Genomic DNA, 23,173 nt, shown 5'->3' with positions numbered 1-23,173 from the left:
CCCTGTCAGTGTTAGATTAACCAACACGCTCCTCACCATACTAGCCAGGTCATAGTTACCGTCAGCAACACGCTCCTCATCATACCACCACTGTCACAGGCACCATCACCAGCACACTCCACACAATACTACCCCTGTCATAGTTACTATCACCATCACGCTCCTCACCATACCCCTTCTGTAACAGTTACCATCACCAGGACGCTCCGCACCAATACTACCCCTGTCGAGTTACCATTACCAGCACGCTCCTCAACATAACGCCCCTGTCGCAGTTACCATTACCGACACGCTCCTCACCATACTACCACTGTCACATTTACCATCACCGGCATGCTCCTCGCCATACCGCCCTGTCACACTTACCATCACCAGCAAGTTTGTCACCATACTAGCCCTGTCACAGTTACCATCACTAGCAAGCTCCTAACCATACTACCCCTGTCACAGATACCATCAACTGATCGCTGCTAACGATACCAACCCTGTCACAGTTACCATCACCAGCATGCTCTTCACCATACACCCCTGTCACTGTTACCATCATCAGCATGCTCCTCCTCATACTACGCCCGTCACAGTTACCATCACCAGCATGCTCCTCACCAAACTACCCCTGTCACTGTTACCATCATCAACACGCTCCTCACCGTACTACCCATGTCACAGTTGCCATCACCAGCACTCTCCTCACTAAACCAGCCCTCTCACAGTTACAATCACCAGCACGGTCCTCACCATACCAGCCCTGTCACAGTTACCTTCATCAGCACGCTCCTCACCGCACTACTCCTCTCACAGTTACCATCACTAGTACGCTCATTACCAATCTACCCCTGTCACAGTTGCCATCACCAGCACGCTCCTCACCATACCAGCCCTGTCACAGTAACCGTCATCAACACTCTCCTCACCTATACCACCCCAGTCACAGATATCATCACCAGAACGCTCCTCACCATACCTACCTCTGTCACATTTACCATCACCACCACGCTCCTCATCATGCAACCCATGTCACAGTTACCATCACCAGCACTATCAAACATATACTACCCCTGTCACAGTTACGATCATCAGCACGCTACTCATCATACCACACATGTCAGAGTTACCATCACCAGTGCGTTGCTCACAATACCAGCCCTGTCACAGTTACCATCACTAGTACGCTTCTCACCACACTATCCCTGTCACAGCTACCATCACCAGCATGCTCCTCACCATACCACCCCTGTCACAGTTACCATCACCAGCACGCTCCTCAACATACTACCACTCTTATTACTGATACCATCACCAGCACGCTACTCACAATACCACCCCTGTCAGAGTTAGATTAACCAACCATTCTAACTAGGTCGCAGTTACCATCAGCAGCACGCTCCTCATCATACCACCACTGACACAGGCACCATCACGAGCACGCTCAACACAATACTACCCCTGTCATAGTTGCTATCACCATCACGCTCCTCACCATGCCCCCTCCTGTAACAGTTACCATCACCAGGACGCTCCTCACCAATACTAACCCTGTCGAGTTACCATCGCCAGCACGCTCCTCCCCATAACGCCTCTGTCGCAGTTACCATTACCGGCACGCTCCCCACCCTACTACCACTGTCATTTACCATCACCAGCACGCTTGTCACCATACTAGCCCTGTCACACTTACCATCACCAGCACGCTTGTCACCATACTAGCCTTGTCACAGTTACCATCACCAGCACACTCCTAACCATACTATCCCTGTCACAGATACCATCAACTGCTCTCTCCTAACCATACCAACCCTGTCACAGTTATCATCACCAGCACACTCTTCACCATACAACCCTCTCACTGTTACCATCACCAGCATGCTCCTCATCATACTACGCCCGTCACAGTTACCATCACGAGAATGTACCTCACCAAACTACCCCTGTCACTGTTACCATCATCAACACGTTCCTCACCATACTACCCCTGTCACAGTTATCATTTCTAGCACGCTCCTCACCATACCACCCATTTCATAATTACCATCACCAATACGCTCCTCACCATACTACTCTTCTCACAGTTACCATCTTCAGAACGCTCCTCACTATATTACCCCTGTCACAGTTACCATAACCAGCACGCTCCTCACCAGAGTACTCCTGTCACAGTTACCTTCATCAGCACGCCCCTCACCATATTAACCATGCAACATTTACCATCACTAACACGCTCCTCACCATACCACCTTTGTCACAGTTACCATCACCAGCACGCTCCTCATCATACCACCCCTGTCACAGTTACCATTACTTTCACGCTCATCACCAAACCACTCATGGCATAGCTACTATCACTAACACGCTCCTCACCATAATACCCCTGTTAAAGTTAATATCAACGGCACGCTCATCACCATACTACCTCTGTCACAGTTACCATCACCAGCACGCTCCTCACCATACCACCCTTTTCACAGTTACCATCACTAGCACGCTCCTCACCGTACCACCCCTGTCAAAGTTACCGTCACCAGCACGCTCTTCAACATACTACCCCTGCCACAGTTAACATTATCAGCACGTTCCTTCCCTTACTACCCCTGTCACAGTTTATATCACCAGCATGCTCCTAACCATAGCACCGATGTCACAGTTACCATTACCAACACGCTCCTCACTATTCCACCCCTATCACAGTTACCATCACCAGCATGCTCTTCACCATATCAGCCCTGTCACAGTTACCATCACCAACACGCTCTTCACCATACTATCCCGGTCATAGTTATGATCACCAGCACTCTCCTCACCATATGACGCCTGTCATAGTTACCGTCACCAGCACGCTCCTCACCATACTAACCCTGTCACAGTTACCAAAACCAGCACGCTCCTCACCATACTATCCCGTCAGAGTTACTATAACCAGTACGCTCCTCACCATACCAAACCTGTCACGGTTACCTGAACCAGCGCGCTGCTCACCATACCAGCCATGTCACAGTTACCATCACCCGTACGCTCCTCATCATACTACCCCGGTCACAGTTACCATAAGCAACACTCTCCTCACCATACCATCCTTGTTACAGTTAACATCACGAGCACGCTCCTCACCATACCGCCCCTGTCACAGTTACCAATACCAGCACGTTCCTTACCATACCTCCCATGTCATAGATACCATCAACACGCTTCTCACCATAACACACCTGTCATAGTTACCATCACCAGCACGCTTCTCACTGTACAACCCCTGTCAAAGTTACCATCACCAGCACGATCCTAACCATACTACCCCTGTCACAGCTACCATCACCACACTCTACTCACTATACTACCCATGACACAGTTTTCATCACCAGTATAATCCTCACCATACCAAACATGGCATAGTTGCCATCACCAACACGCTCCTCTCCATACCACATATGTCACAGTTACCATCACCAACACGCTCCTTACCAAACCACCCCTGTCACAGTTATCATCACCAGCATGCTCCTCATCATACTACCCCTGTCACAGTTACCATCACCATCACGCTCCTCACAATATGACGCCTGACATAGCTACCATCACCATCACGCTCCTCACCATATGACGCCTGACATAGCTACCATCACCAGCACGCTCCTTACCATACATTCCCCTATCAAAGTTACCATCACCCCCACGCTCCTCACCATATCACCCATGTCATAGTTACCATCACCAATACACTCCTCACCATACCACTCCTGTCATAGTTACCATCACTAGCACGCTTCTCACTATACCATATCTGTTACAGTTACCATCACTAGCACGCTGCTTACCATACTACCCCTGTCACATTACCATCACCAGAAAGCTCCACACCGTGCCACCCCTGTCACAGTTACCATCACCAGCACGCCCCTCACCATACTACCCTTGTCACACTTACCATCACTAGCACGCAACTCATCATACCACCCCTGTCAGAGTTACAATCACCAGTACGCTGCCCACCATACCAGCCCTGCCACAGTTACCATCACCAGTACGCTCCTCACAATACTAACCTTGTCACAGTTACCATCACCATTCTACCCCTGTTGCTGTTGCCATCACCGCCACGCGCCTCAACAAATTACCCCTGTCACATTTACCATCATCAGCACTCTCTTCACCATACTACCCCTGTCACAGTTACCATCACCAACACGCTCCTCACCATACCACCCCTGTCATATTACCATCACCAGCACGCTCCTCACCATATCATCCTTGTCACAGTTACCATCACCAACACGCTCCTCGACATACCATCCATGTCATACTTACCATCACCATACTACGCCTGTCACAGTTACCATCACCAGCATGCTCCTCACCATACTACCCAGTTACAGTTACCATCACCACTACGCTTCTCTCCATACTACCCCTGTCACAGTTACCATCACTAGCACGCTCCTTATATACCACACAGATCTCAGTTACCGTCACCAGCACGCTCCTAACCATACCACCCCTGTCACAGTTCCCGTCACCAGCACGCTCCTCAACATACTACCCCTGCCACAGTTACCGTCACCAGTTCGCCCCTTACCATACTAACCCTGTCACAGTTTTCATCACCAGCATGCTCCTCACCATACCACCCATGTCATAGTTACCATCAACAACACACTCCTCACCATACCACCCCTGTCACAGTTACCATCACCAGCACGCTCCTCATTATACCATCCCTTTCACAGTTTGCATCACCACCACGCTCTTCACCATACTACCGCTTTCAGAGTTACCATCACAATTGTGCTCCTCACCGTATGACGTCTGTCATAGTTAAAATCACCAGCACGCTCCATACCATACTACCCCTGTCATAGTTACCGTCAACAGCACGCTCCTCAACATACTGCCCCTTCACAGTTACTATCACAAGCAAGCTTTTCACCATACCACCCTGTCACAGTTACCATCACCAGCACGCTCCTCATCGTACCACCCCTGTCAGAGTTACCCTTACCAGCACGTTCCTCACCATACCACCCGTGTCATAGTTACTATCACCAACACGCTTCTCACCATACTACTCCTGTTAGAGTTAGCATCACCAGCACGCCCCTCACCATACTACCCCTGTAACAGTTACCATCACCATTGCGCTCCTCACCATACCACCCCTCTCACAGTAACCATCACTAGCACACTATTTACCATACCACCCCTGTCTCAGTTACCATCACCGACATGCTCCTCACCATACCACCCTAGTCAAAGTTACCTTCATCAAACCGCTCTTCAATATACTACCCCTGCTACAGTTACTATCACCAGCACGCTCCTCCACATATTACCCCTACCACAGTTTATATTACCAGCATGCTCCTCACCATACCACTCATGTCGTAGTTACCATCAACACGCTCCACACGATACCACCCCTGTCACAGTTACCATCACCAGCACGCTCCTCACCATACCACCCCTGTCGCAGTTGCCATCACCAGCACGCTCCTCACCATACTAACCCTGCCATAGTTACCATCACCAACACGCGCCTCACCATATGACGCCTGTCATAGTTACCATCACCAACACGCTTCTTTCCAAACTATCCCTGTCACAGTTACCAATACCAGCACGCTCCTCACCATACTACCCCGTCACAGTTACCATCACCAGCACGCTCCTCACCATACCAACCCTGTAACGGTTACCATAACCAGCACGCTGCTTACCGTACCAGCCCTGTCACAGTTACCATCATCAGTACGCTCCTCATCATACTACCCAGGTCCCAGTTACCATCACCAGCACGCTCCTCACCATACCACCCCTGTCACAGTTACCAATATCAGCACGCTCCTCACCATACCACCCATGTCATAGTTACCATCACCAACGCGCTCCTTACCATAACACCCCTGTCATACAATCACCAGCACACTTCTCACTGTACAACCCCTGTCACAGTTAACATCACCAGCACGCTCCTGACCATACTACCCTTGTCACAGTTACTATCACCAGCACTCTCCTCACTATACTACTCCTTTCACAGTTTTCATCGCCAGAATGCTCTTCACCATACCACCCAAGTTTATAGTTACCATCACCAACACGCTCCACACCATACCAAACATGTCAAAGTCACCATTACCAGCATGCTCCTCACCATACCATCTATGTCATAGTTACCATCACCAGCAAGCTCCTCACCATACTACCCCTGTCATAGTTACAATTATCATCACGCTCATCACCATACCACCCCTGTCACAGTTACCATCACTAGCACGCTCCTCACCTGACCACCCCTGTTTCAGCTACCATCACCAGTACGCTCCTCACCATACCACCCCTGTCACAGTTACCATCACTAGCACGCTCCTCACCTTACCACCCCTGTCTCAGTTACCATCAACAGCACGCTCCTCACCATACCACCCCTGTCACAGTTACCATCACTAGCACGCTCCTCTCCTTACCATCCCTGTCTCAGCTACCATCACCAGTACGCTCCTCACCATACCACCCTGTCACAGTTACCATCACTAGTACGCTCCTTATGTACCACACAGATCTCAGTTACCATCACCAGCACGCTCCTCACCATACTACCCCTGTCACAGTTATCGTCACCAGCACTCTCCTCAACATGCTACCCCTGCCACAGTTACCATCACCAGCACGCTCCTCATCATATGACGTCTGTCACAGTTACCATCACTGGCACGCTCCTCACCATACTAACCCCGTCTCAGTTACCGTCACCAGCACGCTCCTCACCATACTAACACTGTCACAGCTACCATCACCAGCACGCTCCTCACCATACTACCCCTGTCACAGCTTTCATCACCAGCATGTTCCTCACCATATCACCTATGTCATTGTTACCATCACCAACACGCTCCTCACCATACCACCCCTGTCACACTTCTCATCACCAGCATGCTCCTCACCATACCACCCATGTCATAGTTACCATCACAACACGGGTCTTACCATAACACCCCTGTCACAGTCACCATTACCAGCACGCTATTCCCCATACCACCCTTGTCACAGTTACCATCACCAGCACGCTCCTCACCATACAACCCCTGTCACAGTTACCATCACTAGCACGCTCCTCACCTTACCACCCCTGTCTCAGTTATCTTCACCAGCACGTTCCTCATCATACCACCCCTGTCACAGTTGCCGTCACCAGCACTCTCCTCAACATACTACCCCTGCCACAGTTACCGTCACCAGCACACTCCTCACCTTATGACGCCTGTCATAGTTACCATCACAGGCACACTCCTCACCATATACTTTGTCACAGTTACCGTCACCAGCACGCTCATCACCATACTACCCCGTCACAGTCACCATCACCAGCATGCTCCTCACCACGCCAAACCTGGCACTGTTACCATAACCAGCACACTTCTCACCATACTACCCCTGTCACAATTACTATCACCACTACGCTCCACACCATACTACCCCTGTCACAGCTACTATCACCAGCACGCTCCTAACCATACTATCCCTCCTCTTACTGTTACCATCACCAGCACGCTTTTGACCATACTACTCCTTTCACAGTTACCATCACCAGCACGCTCCTCACTATACTAACTCTATCACAGTTACAATCACCAATACGCTACTCACCATACTACCCCTTCTCTTACTGTTACCATCACCAGCACGCTCCTCACCATACTACCCCTGTCACAGTTACCATCACCAGCACGCTCCTCACCAAACCATCCATGTCACAGTTACCATCACTATCACGCTCCTCAGCATACTACCCCTGTCACAGTTACCATCACCAGCACGCTCCTCACGATACCACCCCTGCCACAGTTACCATCGCCAGCACGCTCATCACCATACCCCCCTCTCACAGTTATCATCACCAGCACTCTCCCTACCATACCACCTCTGTCTCAGTTACCATCACTAGCACGCTCATCACCATACCCCCTTGTCACAGTTATCATCACCATACGCTCCACACTACACCACACCTGTCACAGTTGCCATCACCAGCATGCTCCCCACCTTACTATCCCTGTCAGACTTACCATCACCAGCACTCTCCTCACTGTACTACCCCTGTCACAATTATGTTCATCAGCACGCTCCTCACCATTCTACCCCTGTCACAGTTACCATCACCAACACGCTGCTCACCATACCACCCCTGTCAAAGTTACCATCACCAACACGCTGCTCACCATACCACCCCTGTCAAAGTTACCATCACCAACACGCTGCTCACCATACTACCCGTCACACTTACCATCACCAGCACGCTTCTCACCATACCACCCCTGTCATAGTTACCATCACCAACACGCTCCTCACCATACTTCCCCTGTCACGGTTACCATCACAAGCACGCTCCTTACCATGCTACCCTTGTCACTATTACCCCCCCCCCCCACTGACATACGTCCTGACAGACACAGACGCAATTCCGTACCTTCCACTGTGAATGTCATGAACAATACATGAACAACAGCACAGCTACGCCAGCACAGCTACGCCAGCTTAGTTTGCCTATAGTTATGTGGATATCAACACTGTATTATCTTTGCTATCACAATACTATAACGCAACCACTTGATGTTCACATTTAAATACATAATGTAATTTAATACACTAGCACTGCAGTTCAATCATTATATGACGTCCTATCACTTAATGTTCAACTAATGTACACTTAATGTATAATACATAAACAATAAAATTTGTTCAGTAAAACTTTGTGTATTGTGTGGATGTCTTCTCTCATGTTGCAGAGTAGCCACAACATACAACACGTGTCCAGCTCCATTGTGATCAAGAGCTCCGTAGTGATCAAGTTGTTACAGTTATAACCCGTAGCCCAGTGAATAATGTCTTAACTGTATAATGTCTCAACTGTCCCGTAGCCCACTGTATAATGTCTCAACTGTATAATTCCTCAACTATTTCAGCAAAATGGCTGCCTGAATTCAATGAATCTGATTTACTGATTCATCAACACACACACACACACACACACACACACACACACACACACACACACACACACAAACAAGGAACTCTCATCAGATCAGAGGTTTAGTCTTATCTTTCAGAAATTACTGAACGTATTCCTAAATGGAACTTACTTAGCGATGTGAGGTTGTAATGTTAGCATCTTTGGGCAACACATTGTAGAAACAACGTAGAAAAGGAGCGATACAGTTCCTAGCCCAGCTGGAAAACATCTAGCCAGACAGTTTCTTGTGCTCTGTCCTGGTCTAGTTTACAAACCAAAGAATACCATTCGGTAGGCATGTAATATACGGTGGTGAACTGAAGAATTCTTTTATATTGTTAGTTTTCATAAGTAACGTAGTTTCAAAATTACTTCCTGCCTTATTTTACGACTGATGAACCATAGTCTAAGTATTATTGGATCCTGATGTTGGTTTTGTAAATGATGAAATATTGAACTACATGGGAAAACTTAATGCAATACTGAACTACATGGGAAAACTTAATGCAATACTGAACTACATGGGAAAACTTGATCCTCTATAAGATGTTTACCAGTGGACATTATTGTGGTCAGGATGTGATGGTGGCGAGGCGGTGGGCGCGGTGCTGGAGGCGGCGTCAGAGCCCAGCAGTAGCTGCTCCTCCGTCATCATCATCACAGACAACACCTCGCCCTACACTCTCCTCATGGTACGTCATAACTATTCTTATCCCATACACTGAACACTGGGATGGTGTGAGGTCATAACTTTTCATGGTACGTAAGGACTCATCTTATCCCATACACTGAACACTGGGATGGTGTGAGGTCATAACTTTTCATGGAAATCGTATCATGTATTTTGATCATTTAAGTTTAAATGAGAAGTGAATGAATAAACCATAAGTCACCAGCCTTTGTCGACTTAAGTTCCATATTCTGGATTTTCTTCATCGTTTTGTTATCTTCTGCAAAGTTGCTGCCGTACACGTCCACTGGAACACAACTCCCTCTTGCTCTAACAACGTAGAGTTCTTCAAAATACCACACTACTATCTACCCATTTTCTTCTCTCCCTAAAAAATCTTCCTCCAACCTCCAGCCTCATTCACTCAACCTCCAGCCTCATTCAATCAACCTCCAGCCTCATTCAATCAACCTCCAGCCTCATTCACTCAACCTCCAGCCTCATTCACTCAACCTCCAGCCTCATTCACTCAACCTCCAGCCTCATTCACTCAACCTCCAGCCTCATTCAATCAGCCTCCAGCCTCATTCAGTCAACTTCCAGCCTCATTCACTCAACCTCCAGCCTCATTCACTCAACCTCCAGCCTCATTAAGTCAACCTCCAGCCTCATTAAGTCAACCTCCAGCCTCATTCAATCAACCTCCAGCCTCATTCACTCAACCTCCAGCCTCATTCAATCAGCCTCCAGCCTCATTCAGTCAACCTCCAGCCTCATTCAATCATCCTCCAGCCTCATTCAGTCAACCTCCAGCCTCATTCAGTCAACCTCCAGCCTCATTAAGTCAACCTCCAGCCTCATTAAGTCAACCTCCAGCCTCATTCAATCAACCTCCAGCCTCATTCACTCAACCTCCAGCCTCATTCAATCAGCCTCCAGCCTCATTCAGTCAACCTCCAGCCTCATTCAATCATCCTCCAGCCTCATTCAGTCAACCTCCAGCCTCATTCAGTCAACCTCCAGCCTCATTAAGTCAACCTCCAGCCTCATTCAGTCAACCTCCAGCCTCATTCACTCAACCTCCAGCCTCATTCACTCAACCTCCAGCCTCATTCAATCTTAGGAGAACAATTTGACTGGACACATCTCACTCTCGCGTCTCTACTCAATTTCACACTCGCTCTTATTTCTCAAGTGAATATTTTTTCTCAGTTCGGAGTTGTGTAGTAATGCAAATAAGGAAGTAGTAACCTAAGGAAATTCAACTGAGCCAAAACCTGATTTTTACTTATATCTCTTTCTAAACATTACTTTTGATATGTTATTTATGGATGACCAAAGATCCCAGTTCAACTCTGCAATGACGCAATCACGTTGGAAATAACATCTGTCCTTCATACCCGAATTCGTGAACATTGCGAAGTCTACCTCGGTGTTGTCAAGGTAGTGCAATTCTGTTTGTTCTGAGCAGTTACTCCATATCTAGCAAGTTCTCATCCACCACACAGTGAAGTGCTCATCCACCACACAGTGAAGTGCTCATCCACCACACAGTGAAGTGCTCATCCACCACACAGTGAAATGCTCATCCACCACACAGTGAAGTGCTCATCCACCACACAGTGGAGTGCTCATCCAACACACAGTGAAATCCTCATCCACCATACAGTGAAATGCTCATCCACCACACAGTGGAGTGCTCATCCACCATACATTGAAATCCTCATCCACCACACAGTGAAGTGCTCATCCACCACTCAGTGAAGTGCTCATCCACCACACAGTGAAGTGTTCATCACAATCCTGCGTTGCTTCAATGTTGTCTCAGCCAAGATGGGACCTGCAGCTTCCCACAGCATCACCTCCCCCGCTGCACCCAACCCCCACAGTCTCCTGCCAGGTTGCCTTTCTCCAGCAGGTTTGATCTCGACCACTGTCTTCATGACCTGTCTGTGTGTTTACCATGACCAGAAGCCATGGCATGTGTCCACTTATTGTGTCCCATAATTTTTGTGTGGAGAGCAGTTATAGGAAGAATGACCATGAGGCCTTTATATCCTCGTACAGTAAACCTGTGGAAGTCTCTCGTCTTTTTTCCTCCACCATTTAAGACTCGGGTCGACGAATTCCTGACGACCTCAGGTTAATCCCTTCTGCATTCTTCTTCATCTTATGCTCAGTATGGCTCTGGCTGGGGATGATCACCCACACCATAGAATTAAGTGAACTTTACAAAGGTGTATCTTACTGTCTATTCTTTTACTTAAACATCTCATCCTATTTCAGATATTTAATTTGGAGTTATCTCTCTTGTTTACTTTACATCTTAACTTTCGGTATGTGAAATAATATATTCATGAGAATCAACAAAGTTCCCAATTGCTCTTGTATCATATTTCAGATGTTTCACAAGACACAGTCTGTAGTTGGGATGTTTGATATGTCAGCGGAGGGACGGGCTGATAACGTGACACAGGCGCACCTCTCCCGAGTGATAAGCCAGGCTCGTCAGGTACGTCACTCTCCCATCATCACGTAGGTGGATGGGCCGCTCTCCCAGTACCAGTGCGACGCGTGCATAACGTCCAGAATATTGCTGAGGTGGGCGAGTCACCTTCCTCTTATGTTTAATGTGTTGACGTCCACAGGTGCGGCGGCTGTTATGGTGTGTGACGGTGGTGGTAGTGAGTGACGACCCAGCCTTCCTGGCCACCTTCGCCCAGTTCTCCCTCAAGGGCCGCCTCCTGGGATCGTCGACCAGGCTCCTCGCCGTCACCCGCCTGCCGCTCATACAGCTGGAAGACCTGCTGAGCAGCTACTGGACCTTCTCCATGATGAACGCTATGTTCCTCAACATGAACGATGCTACAGCTTGCTCAAGGTACTCTGGAATGATCATCTACGTCGACTAGCTATATAGACCCATAACGTCTACATACTTCACTTGGTCACCATCAATATTACTGTGCGATATCTAGATATAATTTACTGCGACACGTGAACAACGGTTAACTCAAGGCTTCCGGAGGAAGTTAACAAATACGTTTCACAACATAGAAAAGAAGACTGATATATATATATATATATATATATATATATATATATATATATATATATATATATATATATATATATATATATATATATATATATATATCCCTGGGGATAGGGGAGAAAGAATACTTCCCACGTATTCCCTGCGTGTCGTAGAAGGCGACTAAAAGGGGAGGGAGCGGGGGGGCTGGAAATCCTCCCCTCTTGTTTTTTTTTTTTAACTTTCCAAGATAAGGAACAGAGAAGGGGGCCAGGTTAGGACATTCCCTCAGAGGCCCAGTCCTCTATTCTTAACGCTACCTTGCTAACGCGGGAAATGGCGAATAGTTTGAAATATATATATATATATATATATATATATATATATATATATATATATATATATATATATATATATATATATATATATACATATATATATATATATATATATATATATTACTTTCTTATACTTACTCGCTGTTTTCCGCGTCAGCGAGGTAGCGCCAAGAAACAGAAAACAGAATGGCCCATCCACTCATATACACATATGTATATATACATAAATGCCCATACATGCACATATATATATATATATATATATATATATATATATATATATATATATATATATATATATATATATATATATATATATATATATATATATATATATATATATATATATATATATATATATATATATACACTCATTCACAGATATCATACATGCATACACATGTACATATTCATACCTACCTTCATCCATTTCTGGCACCACCCCGCCCCACAGGAAACAGCATCGCTACCCCCTGCTTCAGCGAGGTAGCGCAAGGAAAACAGACAAAAAAAAAGGCCAATTCCAGTCTCTAACTGTCATGTGTAATACACCGAAACCACAGCTCCTTATCCATATCCTGGCGAAACAGATCTTTCCATGGTTTACCCGAAACGTTTCAAAGCCCTGGTTCAGTCCATTGACAGCCCGTCGACCCAGGTATACCACATCGTTCCAACTCACACTATTCCTTGCACGCCCCTCATCTTCCTCTATGTTCAGGCTCCGATCGCTTAGAATCTTTTTCAGTCCATCCTTCCACCTCCAATCTCGTCTCCCGCTTCTCCTTGTTCCCTCCACCTCTGACACCACATATATCCTTTTTGTCAACCTTTCGTCATTCATTCTTTCCGTGTGTCCAAACCATTTCAACACACCCTCTTCTGCCCTCTTAGCCACACTCTTTTTATTTCCACACACCTCACTTACCCTTCCATTACTTACTCTATGAAGCCACCTAACACCACTTATTGTCCTCAAGCATTTCATTTCCAACACATCCGCCCTCCTCCGTACAACTCTATCTATAGCCCATGCACCGCAACCATACAACATTGTTAGAATTACTATGCCTTCACGCATACCTATTTTTGCTCTCCGAGATAACGTTCTCTTCTTCCACACATTCTTCATTGCTCCCAGAACCTTCGCCCCCTCCCCCACCCTGTGACTCACTTCCGCTACCATGGTTTCATTCGTTGTTAAGTCCACTCCCAGATATCTCAAACACTTCACTTCCTCCAGTTTTTCTTCATTCAAACTTACATCCCAACTCACTTGTCCCTTAACCCTAATGAACCTTGCTCTTATGCACATTTACTCTCAACTTTCTCCTTTCACACACTTTTTAAACTCACCCACCAATTTCTGCAGATTCTCACTCAAATCAGCCACCAGAGCTGTATCATCAACGAACAACAGCTGACTCACTTCCCAGGCCCTCTCATCCCCAACAGACTGCATATTCGCCGCTCTCTCCAAACCTCCATAACTACCCCATCCATAAACGATTTCAATAACCATGGGGACATTACACACCACTGCTGCAGACGGACATTCATTGGGAACGAATCACTCTCCTCTTTTCCCTGGGGATAGGGGAAAAGAATACTTCCCACGGATCCCCCGCGTGTCGTAAAAGGCAACTAAAGGGGGCGGGAGCAGGGGGGGCTGGACACCTCCTCCTCCTTGCATTTCAATTTTTAAAAAGGGAAACAGAAGGCGTCAAGCGGAGAATGCTCAACCTCCTTAAAAGCTCAGATTGGTTTGTCTGAATGTATATTGATGTAACCAAGATGAGAAGAAAGGAGAGATAGGTGGTAAGTTTCAAGAAAGAAACCTGGATGTTTTGGATCCGAGTGGAACGAAGCTTAAGGGTAAAAGGGATGAGTGGTTTGGGAAAGTTGAAAGTCAAGGGTTGGTGAGAGGACAGGAGCTAAGGAAGGAGTAGCACTGCTCCTGAAGCAAGAGTTGTGGGAGTATGTCATAAAGTGTAAGAAAGTGATTTCTAGATTATTGTGGTAAAACTGAAAGTGGATGAAGAAAGATGGGTGATTACTGGTGGCTATGCACCTGGTCATGAGAGGAAAGATCATGAGAGGCAAGTGTCTTGGGAGCAGCTGAGTGAGTGTTTCAGCAGGTTTGATGCACGAAGCCGGGTTATAGTGATGGGTGACTAAAATGCAAAGGTAAGTAACGTGACAGCGGAGAGTATAATTGGTGTACATAGAGTGTTCAGTGTTGTGAATATAAAGTCTGAAGAGCTTGTGGATTTGTGTGCTGATAAAAGACTGATGATTGGGAATACCTGGTAAAAACAAGAGAGGTACATAAGTATACGTATGTGAGTGGAAGAGATGGTCAAAGGGCATCATTAGTTTACGGGCTAATTGATAGGCGTGTAAAAGAGACTTTTTGATGTTAATGTGCTGAGAGGGGCAGCTGGAAGGATGTCTGATCATTATCTTGTGGAGGCTAAGGTGAAGATTTGTAGATGTTTTCAGAAAAGAAGAGAGAATGTTGGGGAGAAGAGAGTGGTGAGAGTAAGTGAGCTTGAAAAGGAGACTGGTGTTAGGAGGAACAAGGAGAGATTGAGTGCAGAATGGCAAAAGGTAAGAGCAAATGACGTGAGGGGAGTGGGGAGGAATGGAATGTATTTGGGGAAGTAGTGATGGCTTGTTCAAAAGATGCTTGTGTCATGAGAAAGATGGGAGGTGGGCAGATTAGAAAGGGTAGTGAGTTGTGGGATGAAGAGGTAAAGTTGTTGATAAAATAGATACTTGCAAGGAGTGCAAATGAGTGGAAGATGTATGAAAGAAATCGGCAAGATGGCAAGAGAAAGATGCGAGGGTTGAAAAAGAAGGGAAATGAGAATTGGGATGAGAGAGTATCATAAACTTTAGGGAAAATAAAAAGATAATTTGGAAGAAGGTAAATAACGTGAGTAAGACAAGGAAACAAATGGGAACATCGGTGAAGGGGAAAAGTGGTAAAGTAATACTAAGTAGTGATGAGGTGAGAAGGATATGGAGTGAACGTTTAGAGGGTTTATTGAATGTGTTTAATGATAGAGTGGCAGATATAGAGTTTTGGTCGGGGTAGTGTGCGAAGTGAGAGAATCAAGGAGAATGGTTTGATGAACAGAGAGAAGCAGTGACACCTTTGCGGAAGATGAAAGCCGGCAAGACGGCGGGTTTGGATGGTATCGCAGTAGAATTCATTGGGAAAAAGGGATGGCTGTGTTGTTGATTGGTTGGTAAGGATATTCATTGTATGAATGGATCATGGTGAAGTGCCTGAGGATTGGCGGAATGCATGCATAGTGCCATTGTACAAAGGCAAAGGGGGTAGGTGAGTGCTCAAACTACAGAGGTGTATGTTTCTTGAGTATTCCTGGGAAATTGTATGGGAGGATATTGAGGAGAATGGAAGTATGATCAGAGCATCAGATTGTGGAAAAGCAATGTGCTTTCAGAAGTGGCAGAGAATGTGTGAATCAGGTGTTTCCTTTAAAGAATATATGTGAAAAATACTTGGAAACAAAGATGGATTTAAATGTAGCATCTATGAATCAGGAGAAGGCGTATGGAAGGGTTGATAGACCTGCTTTGTGGAAAGTCTTAAGAACAAATGGTGTGAGAAGTAAGTTGCTACAAGTAGTAAAAGTTTTTACCAAGGATTTAAGGCATGTGTACGAGTAGGAAGAGAGGAAACTGACTGGTTCCCAGTGAATATCGGTTTGCCGCAGATATGTGTGATGTCCCCATGGTCGTTTAATTTGTTTATGGATGGGGTGGTTAAAGAGGTGAATGCAAGAGTTATGGAGAGAGGGACGAGTATGCAGTCTGTTGTGGAACCACTATTCCTTCAAACATACCCATTTTTGCTCTAAAAGATAACACTCTCGCCTTCCACGCATTCTTCAACGCTCCCAGTACCTTCTCCTCTTCCCCCACCCTGTGACTCACTTCCGCTTCCATGGTTCCATCCGCTGCTAAGTCCACTTCCATATATCTAAAACACTTCACTTCCTCCAGTTTTTCTCCATTCAAACTTACCGCCCTCTTAACTTCTCCCTTAACCCTACTAAATCTAATATACTTCCAACGTATTCACCAAGTGTCGTAAGAAGCGATTAAAGGGGGCTAGAGCGGGGGGCTGGAAACCCTTCCTTCCTTGTAATTTAGTTTCTACAAGGGGAAACAGGAGAAGGAGTCAAGCGGGGAGTGCTCATCCTCCTCCAAGTCTCAGATTGAGGTGTCTGAATGTGTGTGGATGTAACCAAGATGAAAAGAAAGGAGAGATAGGTCGTAAACCTGAGGAAAGAAACCTGGATGTTCTGGTGTTAAGTGAAACAAAGCTCAAGGGTAAAGGGGAAGATTGGTTTGGGAACGTCTTGGGAGTAAAGTCAGAGGTTGGTTAGAGGACAAGAGTAAAGGAAGGAGTAGCCTACTCCTGAAGCAGGAGTTGTGAGAATGTGTGATACTGTATAAGAAAGCAAATTCTAGACTGATGTGGTTAAAACTGAAAGTGGATAGGGAGAGACTGTTGAATATTGGTGCTTATGCACCTGGTCATGACAATAAAGATCATGAGAGTCAAGTGTTTGAGAGCAGATTAGCGAGTGTGTCAGCAGCAATGGCGCACGAGACTGGGCACTAGTGATGGGTGATCTAAATGCGTAGGTGAGTAACGTGGCAGTTGAAGGTATGATTGGTGTACATGGAGTATTCAGTGTTGTGAATGGATATGGTGAAGAGCTTGTGGATTTGTTTGCTGAAAAAAGACTGGTGATTGAGAATTCCTGATTAAAAAAGAGAGATATACATATGTATATGTATGTGAGTAGGAGAAATGTTCAAAGGGCATTATCGGATTACATGCAAATTGATAGGCGTGTATAAGAGAGACTTTTAGATGTTAATGTGTTGAAAGAGGCAGCTGGAGGGATGTCTGATCACTATCTTGTGGAGGCGAAGGTGAAAAATTGTTTAGGTTTTCAAGAAAAATGAGGGAATAGTGGGGAGAAAAGAGTGATGAGAGTGAGTGAACTTGGAAAGGAGACTTGTGTGAGGAAGTACCAGGAGAAATTGACTGTAGAATGGCAAAAGGTGAGATCAAATGACGCGAAGGGAGTGGGTGAGGAATGGGATGTATCTAGGGAAGCAGTGATGGCTTGTGCAAAAGATGCATGAGACAGAAGGTTGGCAGTAGGGTAGATTAGAAAGGGTAGTGAGTGGTGGGATGAAATAGTTAAGTTGTTAGTGAAAGTGAAAAGAGAGGCATGTGGACGGTACTTACAAAGACGGTATAAATGAAGGCGGTAGGAGGTCGAAAAGAAGGTGCAAGGGTTGAAAAAGAGGGCAAATGAGAGTTAGGGTGAGAGAGTATCATTAACTTCACGGAGAATTAAAAACACGTTTTGGAAGGAAGTAAATAATATGCGTAAGGCAGAAGAACAAATGCGAACATTGGGAAGGGGCAAGGGTGGAAGTAATCACAGGTAGTGATGAAGTAAGAGGGAGATGGAGTGAGTATTTTGAAGGTTTGTTGAATGTGTTTGATGAGAGAGTGGCAGATGTAGGGCGTTTTGGTCGGGGCGGTATACAAAGTGAAAGGGTCAGAGAATGCAAAGCAGTGGGTTTGGATGGTATTACAGTAGAATTCATTAAGAAAGGGGATAACTGTGTTGTCGATTGGTTGATAAGAATATTCAGTGTATGTATGGGTAATGTTGAAGTGTCTGAGGATTGGTGGAATGCATGCATAGTACTATTGTACAAAGGCAAAGGAGATAAAGGTGATTGTTCAAACCACAGAGGCATAAGTTTGGTGAGTATTCCTGGAAAATTATATGGGAGGGTATTGATTGAGAGGGTAAAGACATGTACAGAGCATCAATTTGGGGGAGAGCAGTGTGGTTTCAGAAGTGGTAGAGGATGTGTGGATCAGGTGTTTGCTTTGAAGAATGTATCTGAGAAATACTTAGGAAAACAGATGTTTTTGAATGTAGCATTTATGGATCTGGAGAAGGCATATGGTAGGGTTGATAGAAATACTTTGTGGAAGGTTTTAAGAGTATATAGTGTGGGAGGTAAGTTGCTAGAAACAGTGACAAGTTTTTCCCAAGGATGTACGGCATGTGTACGAGTAGGAAGAGAGGAGAATTATTGGTTCCCAGTGAAGGTCGGTCTGCAGCAAGGGTGTGTGATATCCCCATGGTTGTTTAATTTGTTTATGGATGTGGTGGTTAGGGAGGTAAATGCAAGAGTTTAGGAGAGAGAGAGAGAGAGAGAGAGAGAGAGAGAGAGAGAGAGAGAGAGAGAGAGAGAGAGAGAGAGAGAGAGAGAGAGAGAGAGAGAGAGAGAGAGAGAGAGAGTCTGTTGGGGATGAAAGGGCATGAGAAGTGAGTCAGTTGTTGTTCACCGATGACACAGCTCTGGTGGCTGATTCGAGTGAGAAACTGCAGAAGTTGGTGACTGAGTTTGGAAAAGTGTGTGAAAGGAGACAGTTGAGAGGAAAAGTGAGTAAGAGCAAGGATATTAGGTTCAGTAGGGGCGGTGAACAAGTGAACTGGGATGTAAGTCTGAATGGGGAAAAATTGGAGGTAGTGAAGTGTTTTAGATATCTGGGAGTTGATTTAGCAGCGAATGGTACCATGAAAGCGGAAGTGAGTCACAGGATGGTGGAGAGGCAAAGGTTCTGAGCAATGAAGAATGTGTGATATGAGAGAACGTTGCCTCGGAACAAAAATACGTCTGTTTGAAGGAATAGTGGTTCCAGCAATGTTATATGACATGAGATATAGATAGTGTTGTACGGAAGAGCGTGGATGTGTTAGAAATAAAGTGAATGAGAATAATATGTGTTGTGAGGTAGTTTGATCAAGTAGATAATGAAAGGGTAAGAAGATGTGTGGTAATGAATAGTGTGATTCAGAGAGAGCAGAAGAGGGTATGTTGAAATGGTTTGGACAGATGGAGAGAATGAGCGAGGAAAGATTGATAAAGAGGATATATGTGTCAGAGGCGCGGAGGGGGGGGGGGGGAGCAAGTAGAAGTGGGAGATCAAATTGTAGGTGGAAGGATGGAATGGAAAAGATTTTGAGCGATCGGGGACTGAACATGCAGGAGGGTGAGAGGCGTGCAAGGAATGGAGTGAATTGGAACAAAGTGGTATACCGGGATCGACATGCTGTCATTGGACTGAACCAGAGCATGTGAAACGTCTGGGGTAAACCATGGAAATGTCTGTGGAGTTGTGGTTTCGGTGCATTGCACAAGACAGCTAGAGACTGAGTGTGAATAAATATGGCCTTTTTGTTTGTTTTCTTGGCGCTACTTCGTTGAAGCAGGAGGTAGTGCTGTTCCCTGTGGGGTGGGGTAGGAATGGATGAAGGCATGTGAGTATGAGTATGTACATGTGTATGTATGTATATGCCTGTGTACGTGTATGATTCTGTATGTATATGTGTATATAATGATATGTATATGTTTCTATACGTTTATGTACGTGTATGGGCATTTATGTGCATATATGTGTATATGAGTGGATGAGCCATTCTTCGACTATTTGTGGCGCTGCCTCGCTTAAGCAGGAAACAGCGATCAAGTATGATAAGTAAATAGAACAGATGTATATTCTTGTCATCATCTACAATTCTTGCGTGTTGTTAATGTTAAGCAGGAGGAACTTATTACTAATTTTATTGAAAATGATAAATACCTGTAAAAACATTTCTATGGTAAACAACAGCTTACTGAATCAAATCAGTAATGAACATCCACACGTTCGGTCGCCTACTAGACAGGTACCGCACACTCGTCCCAGGTCTCACCCAGTTTAATACTTCCGTAACCAGAGTCGTCCTATCCAGCAGATGGACGGTGTACGTGCACATGCCTTACTCCCGCCTTGGAGCCCAGATGGTGCGCGTCGCCTCGTGGGAGACTGGTGCTGGATTACGACTGCACACTCAACTGAAGCTCTTCCCGGACAAGTTTCTCAAGTATGTAATGTAGGAAAACAGCAGACCCGCTACAATAAACGTTGGTGTTTTCTTGATCCAGGTTTCGCATGATTTGACACAGACAACATCACAATGGTCCAGTGGTTAGCTCTAGACCCAACTCCTTAGGCACTGCGTTTCTTCTTTTACCCAATGGCATAAACATTGTCTTCTTGATATGAGTGACACTATACCACACAAAGCAGATGGTGCACAGCTGTGTTAGGGGGATATGAGTGCAACATTACCACCCACAGTAGATGGTTCAGAGCTGTGTTAGAGAGATATGATTGCAACAATACCGGACGGAGAAGAAGGTGCACAGCTGTGTTGCGGAAAACTGATTGTAACAATGCCCGACAGGGCAGTTGGGCACAACTAATCTATTACATCTCTGAGAATTCATGGATATATATATATATATATATATATATATATATATATATATATATATATATATATATATATATATATATATATATATATATATATATATATATATATATATATATATATATGTATGTATATATATATATATATATATATATATATATATATATATATATATATATATATATATATATATATATATATATATATATATATATATATATAATATATATATATATATATATATATATATATATATATATATATATATATATATATATACATACATATATATATATATATATATATATATATATATATATATATATATATATATATATATATATATATATATATATATATATATATATATATATATATATATATATATATATATATATATATATATATATATATATATATGTGTGTGTGTGTGTGTGATAGAGTGTAAGAAAGTAAATTCTAGATTGATATGGTTAAAACTGAAAGTTGATGGAGAGAGATGGGTGATTATTGGTGCATATGCACCTGGGCATGAGAAGAAAGATCATGAGAGGCAAGTGTTTTGGGAGCAGCTGAATGAGTGTGTTAGTGGTTTTGATGCACAAGAGCGGGTTATAGTGATGGGTGATTTGAATGCAAAGGTGAGTATATGGCAGTTGAGGGAATAATTGGTATACATGGAGTGTTCAGTGTTGTAAATGGAAATGGTGAAGAGCTTGTAGATTTATGTGCTGAAAAACAACTGGTGATTGGGAATACCTGGTTTAAAAAGCGAAATATACATAAGTATACGTATGTAAGTAGGAGAGATGGCCAGGGAGCGTTATTGGATTACGTGTTAATTGATAGACGCGCGAAAGAGAGACTTTTGGATGTTAATCTGCTGAGAGGTGCAACTGGAGGGATGTCTGATCATTATCTTGTGGAGGCGAAGGTGAAGATTTGTGGAGGTTTTCAGAAAAGAAGAGAGAATGTTGGGGTGAAGAGAGTGGTTAGAGTAAGTGAGCTTGGGAAGGAGACTTGTGTGAGGAAGTAACAGGAGAGACTGAGTACAGAATGGAAAAAGGTGAGAACAAAGGAGGTAAGGGGAGTAGGGGAGGAATGGGATGTATTTAGGGAAGCAGTGATGGCTTGCGCAAAAGATGCTTGTGGCATGAGAAGCGTGGGAGGCTGGTTGATTAGAAAAAGTAGTGAGTAGTGGGATGAAGAAGTGAGATTATTAGTGAAAGAGAAGAGAGACGCATTTGGACGATTTTTGCAGGGAAAAATTGCAAATGAGTGCGAGAGGTATAAAAGAAAGAGGCAGGAGGTCAAGAGAAAGGTGCAAGAGGTGAAAAAGAGGGCAAATGAGAGATGGGGTGAGAGAGTATCATTAAATTTCAGGGAGAATAAAAAGATGTTTAGAAAGGAGGTAAATAGAGTACCTAAGACAAGGGAGCAAATGTGTACTTCAGTGAAGGGGACTAATGGGGAGGTCATAACAAGTAGTGGTGATGTGAGAAGGAGATGGAGTGAGTATTTTGAAGGTTTGTTGAATGTGTTTGATGATAGAGTGGCAGATATAGGGTGTTTTGGTCTAGGCGGTGTGCAAAGTGAGAGGGTTAGGGAAAATGATTTGGTAAATAGAGAAGAGGTGGTAAAAACTTTACGGAAGATGAAAGCCGGCAAGGCAGCAGGTTTGGATGGTATTGCAGTGGAATTCATTAAAAAAGGGGGTGACTGTATTGTTGACTGGTT

General features: G+C 44.8%; 1 protein-coding gene across 1 annotated transcript in view; it reads left to right on the top strand.

Annotated features, from left to right (window-relative positions):
• The window catches only part of LOC139757332 (ionotropic receptor 21a-like), a 93,886-nt gene that overhangs the window by 9,915 nt on the left and 60,798 nt on the right, over nucleotides 1-23,173 (top strand). The window contains exons 2-5 of the mRNA XM_071677754.1: nucleotides 9,572-9,687; nucleotides 12,067-12,177; nucleotides 12,314-12,546; nucleotides 20,912-21,043. Coding sequence (XP_071533855.1) covers nucleotides 9,572-9,687; nucleotides 12,067-12,177; nucleotides 12,314-12,546; nucleotides 20,912-21,043 — 592 coding nt within the window. The remainder of the gene's footprint in view (nucleotides 1-9,571; nucleotides 9,688-12,066; nucleotides 12,178-12,313; nucleotides 12,547-20,911; nucleotides 21,044-23,173) is intronic.

Source organism: Panulirus ornatus, chromosome 25, assembly GCF_036320965.1.
Source record: "Panulirus ornatus isolate Po-2019 chromosome 25, ASM3632096v1, whole genome shotgun sequence".
Lineage (NCBI taxonomy): Eukaryota > Metazoa > Arthropoda > Malacostraca > Decapoda > Palinuridae > Panulirus > Panulirus ornatus.
The sequence above is the reverse complement of the archived record's forward strand: the minus strand, read 5'-3'. Positions and strand labels throughout refer to the sequence as shown.